Genomic DNA, 6,548 nt, shown 5'->3' on the forward strand with positions numbered 1-6,548 from the left:
AGCTTGACCGAGCCCAGAGCGAGTAGAGCGTCCCCCTCTACTGTCTATGGTTCTACTGAGATACATGATTAGACTGCGAGACACAGTCGTGTCAATACCTCCACCGCCAACCACCTTGCGGAGGTATGGAGCATCCGCACACGACTGTCTCACAGTCACAGTCTAATGTATGATCAATTGATTAACTGCCAGAGAAAAATTCACGACAAGTGACTATCTTTTTAGCTTTCTTTATGCCTGTACATTATAGCGAGTCATGACTGTAAAATTCCCTACATTGCTTTAAATTGTCGTTTTTCTTTGAATATAGATGCAGTCAGACCCCTCGTCGATGTCACGAGGAAACTCTTCGATCCAGTCAAGGAAAAGCACCGAGAGAACAACGATGAAAAAAGACGTAGACTTTTCAATGGTTTACGAACTGTCGCTCCTAATGGATGCTACGAAGCACTGTTTGATAAATTGCCAGAGGATCAAAGCTCAGAATCCGACATCGTCATTGATACTTTAGCGGTAGACGAGCCCCCTTGTACACTCATCGATGACCCACATCCACCAGATGAAAATATCATATTAAAGTTGGCAGAATCCAGTGCTACCAAGGAAGAGTTTCTGTCAAATCTCGCCAGTACTTCATTTAATGATTATGATGTGCAAATCATTGAAGGGGGACGGTTGGTCAAGCTGAAAATACTACGTGGCTGAAACAACGCAAAGGACGAATCACTGCCTCTCTTTTCTATTCTGTGTACACGAAAATGAACACAGTTAAAAAAGAAACTCATTGTAACGTTGATAATCTCTTAAAATCTGTCATGCGAAATTCACCTTCCTTAGCCAGTATACCAGCTATCAACCATGGCCTAAGTCTCGAACCAGAAGCAAAGAAAAAGTATATCGAAGTCATGAAAAGTCATGAGAGTTTTCGTCAAAGGGAATGTGGTTTATTCATAGACAAAGACAGGCCTTTCCTTGGTGCGTCACCTGATCTCGTTGTTAGCTGTAAGTGTTGTGGATCAGGTGTATTTGAATGCAAATGTCCCTATACGTTTCGGCATGAATGTCCATCAGTTGCCAATGTTGATTACCTCGTTACAGGCGAAAATGGTACTGTCCAATTAAAGAAGAATCACCAATGTTATGCTCAGATCAAGGCCAGATGGCTTTGAGTAGTTCTCCATGGTGCGACTTCTGAATATTCACTTACGTTGGATATCATTTACAACGTGTATATTTTGATCATGGATACTGGTGTGAGATATTGTTAAATTTAGAGTACTTTTTTTATAATTATATAGTTGTAGAGTTAGTTTGTAAAAAAGGCACATCGTTCGCTGCACTGAAAAGGATCACTGATAGCGAGTAAGCCGGTATAAAATTGAGCAGGGAGAGTCTTTTATCTGAATAATATTTTGATATCAATCTATGAGAACCACAATCCCAGCCGATCTAGAGGTTTAGTTACACGAAAATACGTTCTATCAGTATGAGTAGCGTCAGTGTCACGTGATAACCAGATGTCGAGTACGTGTACGAAAGCAGTAAAACTTAATTCTTTAGATGAAGCTCGTTTCTTTGAGGAAATAAGTTCACTTAAAATTATGCCATTTGATTTATTTCTAAATACTTTGTGTCCTGGACACTTCTAGCTAAAACTACAAATTTCATATTAGTCATCCCGGACAGCACCAGAATACCACACAAAAATAAATAGCCATTGCCGTGCTCTATATCGGGTTTTAATCAGATTGATTTTACATTCGTGTCTGTCTAAACTCTAATGATCGCGAAGGGTAAGCTTTCTCTGTTTGACTAATGCTGGAATAAGTTGGTGGAAAAAAACACGGACAACACATTTTTAGAAAGAGAGTATTTTGCAGTTTAATTCCATTCTTCGAGTCATATAGACTGATCTGTACATAGTAATAGTTGGTTAATGTTAAATAAAAGAAAGTAAACATTAAGAAAACCAAATTCACATTCTGTTGAATTTTTTTTTCTGTTTATACATATATGGAAAACCTCCATATTATTACACAATAGCAGAATGCACGCTTTGTATCCAAGTGGCATTCCAACAAAATACAAGTTCATGTACACAACTTTGGATAAAGATTACAGATAGCAGCACATATTACAACAACGTCATCGGCTTTATCTAACAAAGTAATCGGCATTTCATTTTTTAATATCCGAAACGTTTTAAGTGTACGTATTGCTTTTTCAATAAATATACGCAAATTAGCAATTTCCTTTGTTTTTGTGATCTCTTGTTTGGTCATCTGAGAACTGCCGCGTTTCCCAGGGGGTATAGATAAACGACAGTTACGAACAAGAAGATCTTCTGCAATTGTAAACCCCCTATCTGCCATCACTTCGTCATTATATTCAAGCATATCGTAAAACCCTGACTCTCTTGTGAGGTGAACGTCCGATGTACGACCACCCCACGCCTGAGAGACAAAGTTAAACGTGCCACAAGGCATAATGGAAAGTAGAAATTTCATGGTTTGATGATGCTTGTACTCTGAAAATGTTGCAGCACGTGAGAGAGGGTCACTTGGGGTTTCAATGAAAACTTCAGTACAATCGATTATGTGTCTGATATTTCTGTATTTAGGTGACTTGAATTTGATTGGTAAATGTTGAACTGCAATTTCTTTAGGAGGATTGTGGATGAGAAACTTAAGTTCCCTTGACAAAAATCTAACCCAAGTATTAAATATTTTGCTGACACTTCCTACACTGATACCGAAACGGTCAGCCAAATCAACATTGACACTACCAAGTTTCAGTTTCATGAGGGTTAATAGGAACTCGTCCCTTGGTTTCAATACACGATGTGGGCCTGATTTTTTGGGTGTTCGACTGAACCTCCGGACTTTTGATGAATGTATGCGAGGTCCATGCCAATATGTAATTTTTGAAACGTTCTCACCGAGAACCTCATCAAACAAAAAGTCAAACGTTTTGCGGTTTGGTAGACCTGTGAACTCCTTTACTTTACTATCGCTTTGTAAATTTGTGTGACTGAATGGGTGACGTTCTTTATATGAGAGTTTCTGTTTCAAAGTTTTGATTTCTTTTTTGAGAATACCATTACATTGTTTTAAAGTTTTTATTTGAATGTTCCTATTGTAAATGTCCTGCTTACAAAGTTCGTTGTCACACCTAGTACTGTCGACATCTTCTGAATAGCAGTAGTCGTGTCCATGCACTGTGTTGTTCACCGGAATTGTCTCGGTAGTTGGAATTTCAGCGCCGGTCACTGGAAATGCACTCGAGACGGGTAAGGTGGCTTCGTCAGAGGCAGGCTCGGGTTTCATAAAGTCCCTCGATAGTACATACCCGCAAAGTCTTGATCTCTTGGCAGGCAATGGCTCATTTATCCTTTGCATTGGAGGCTTTCTCATGGACTGTGGCTTTGCACTGATGTCGTATCCAAGATGTAATACTGGATCTGGGTTTTCATTTGTTGGTCTTTTATCGGGGAAATGATTCGAACAAACTCTCGAATAGCGGTTTGGTGTCCAATTATTCCCCTTCTGATCCTGTCGATTTACTAGCTTTTGCCACCTGAGCCTTCCTGCCATGTCACCAACCTCTGTTGGAAATGGATAGAGGACAAATGGTGGCGGACAAACACAGCGGCTCTGAGCCAGCTTGCATTGGTGTACGGTGCAAATTTCACGCATCCATTTCTCTAATTTAGCGCCGCTATTGGCGCAGCTGATGACAACACAATTCCTGTGACCTGGCATTCTAAAAACAACAACAGAGAAATAAATAACATTGAAATAAAAATACACAATCACAATCAAGTCTTTGAAATGGATAATTACTCGTATATTTATAAAAATAATTATCAAGGAATTCGTTTTTATTATCAAAGCACTGACCGTTAGTTTTCAAACAACAAGTACCCCAGGGCCTTACTATCTCTCCTGCCTAGACCGCATTTGCTGCAAATCGTACGCGTTTGCCATAGCCACGGTCCAGAGACTGTGCCATAGCAGATAACGCCGGCCGTACTTAGTTTCAGCTAAATATTGTAAAAAAAATAGGTAAAACGGTGTATATAGGCCTCCTGTATAACAAAATAAACGTTAAAATGCCCGTTTGGTAATACGTAACTATAGGGCCACCAATAAATTGGTGCCGCGGAGACTAAAATTATTCCCGCCGCGGCGATCGGCAGCCGCGGTCGGCTAATATTTTTGGATCGGAGATTTTTTTGTTATTTTTAGCTGAAAATTATCGCTTTGTAAGTTATGAGTGAACTGCACTGTCGAGAATAAGTGCTACAAAGTTAAATGGTGAAGGAAATCTGGAAAATAATCGATAACTTACCTGGCGAAGCGGAGCCGACTGAACTTCCGTATTATTGTTTACGTTCTATTGTGTGAACAGCTATGGTTACGCAACGGGGTTATGCCCACTTGACCTTCTGCCCAGCCCACAATGCATCGCGCACAGTGGGGTCACCTGACATTTGAAACTCTTGTATATATATATAAGAACACAAGCTATAAAAAGCAGCAATGTGCGAAAACTGGGAACGCATAGACAAGGACGAAACACTAAGCCTGAATGAAATATTTCCACAACAACCGATCATTGCATACAAAAGAAATCCAAACATTAGCGATATACTGATACAGGCCAAAGTCCATGGCATTTTTGTATTAGGAACAAGTCAATGAACGAACGAACACATGACGATCCAAACATAAATATTCTGGCCTCATTGCTAGAAGAACAGGAGATCAACAATATCGACATGACATAAAACAAAAAAGATATACATATATCTTAGGCGACTGAGGAAGAGACCGTTCTGGTTTCGAAACGTGGGGATAAAAAAAGAGTCAAGGTTGTCAAAGACACATCTGACTACGCCCACGTCTCGCCGTGGCTTATTTTAAAATTAACGATTCGTTTGTTAATTTTCTCACTAACAGCCAAAACATTTCAGACACTAAACACACCAAAGCACATAAAAGACGAGATGAGTGATGTGTGAAGCCACTTTCCCTTTATTACACCGGTCTTCCTTTCCTTGAATTTGTGTCGGGTGAAACACAATGGGAGCCAGGAATTTGGGTTACCTGACCAACTTGTCGGAACGGACACCAGGGCATCATTTTACAAGTGGTATAGCCACAAACTGATGACGTCAAAGATGTGCGTAATTATGGAAATGGGGTCAAAGGTTACGTTCTAAAAGGGGCGATAAATTATTTTGGGGCTAAGAGTTAGGAATGGGGGCCTGGAAACTTAGGGGGAAATGATTAAAAAGAAGCGTCCCAATTTTTTCGTTTCCCTCGTTTCGTAGTACCCTATTACTCTATCCATATTTTCCTCTGACACCCTGATACCTATACGGAAGCAACGGTTGATTAATGACAGGGAGAGAAGAGTTACGTTATTAGTTACTTTTTTTAACACAACAAGTAAAACCGCTGCTGGGGATCGAACCAAGCACCTCCAGCATGTGAAGCACCATCTATAACCTGTACTCCACGAGAACAAGTTGCGGAAATAGGGATGCAATGTTCCATATAAACGTTAGGATGATAATGCTAAGCAGGAACAGATTAATTTATAATGTTCACTTGTAATGATTTGAAAGTCTTTTACGCATTTTCATTCTTTTATTGAATTTATGCCTCTGCATTGATTGCTTTATTGCCTGTCTTTATTTTTTTCTCAGCATTGTCGTGTTTGTTGTGCAGATTTGTTATTGTTTGAATATTTTTCATATTACTTGTTGTATTTGCACAGTTAAAGCATAAAATTGTCACTTGTTTAGGATGTTTTATATGTTGAAAACTTTGTGTTTGACATTTATTATTGAATTTGTCATTTGCTGCCTTTTTTACAATACGAAAGGTGTGTGTTCCGTTTTACACAGGATACACTTTTATATAAAAGTGGTTCATCACTCAACATGTATGAAATGCAATATTTCATTGCTATTGTAGATGAAAACGTGAACAACAATTCGTCGGATATGCCACGAAAATTACATTACAAACATTCTGCCGATCGACGAAGTGAATTAAGTACAGAAGCAAACGAAATTCGCTGCCGTCGGATATTCCACGAAAATTACATTATAAAAATTCCGCCGATCGACGAAGTGAATTAAGTACAGAAGCAAACGAAATTCGCTGCCAATATAATGATTTAGGGTCCATATACTGTCACTAGCACGAACTTCGTCTGGTTTGTGCATTTCCAGTGTCACATATCAACGGCAGTGACCTCCGAGTCCTGAGATGTAAACTTAGGCGCGATATTAGTTTTTAGACCGTCTCAAAGCATTTGGCACAATTTGCAATATGGTGTTATGTGCAGTGTAGAATCGATGAAGGGGACTGTAAACTCGAAGAATAGAGAATTAAAATATGTTGGACAATTGACATCGACGCCTTAGCTTTATCACCGAAACGCCTACGCCACATGAACTCATGAAGATAAGCTAGAAATAAGTCTGAAGATGTGAAGACCATCCAAGTTCGCTTGGCATGCATCCACATGCCTTC

General features: G+C 39.4%; 1 protein-coding gene across 1 annotated transcript; it reads right to left on the reverse strand.

The window, feature by feature from the left end:
• Positions 1 to 739: 739 nt before the first annotated feature.
• LOC139125112 (THAP domain-containing protein 1-like) lies at positions 740 to 3,761 on the reverse strand. The gene is made up of 2 exons (XM_070691225.1): positions 2,939 to 3,761; positions 740 to 744 (listed from the first exon to the last, which is right to left on the reverse strand). Exons 1-2 carry the CDS (start codon positions 3,759 to 3,761, stop codon positions 740 to 742), a joined length of 828 nt encoding a protein of 275 aa, XP_070547326.1.
• Positions 3,762 to 6,548: the final 2,787 nt, after the last annotated feature.

Source organism: Ptychodera flava (assembly GCF_041260155.1).
Source record: "Ptychodera flava strain L36383 chromosome 23 unlocalized genomic scaffold, AS_Pfla_20210202 Scaffold_24__1_contigs__length_23054250_pilon, whole genome shotgun sequence".
NCBI classification, from domain to species: domain Eukaryota; kingdom Metazoa; phylum Hemichordata; class Enteropneusta; family Ptychoderidae; genus Ptychodera; species Ptychodera flava.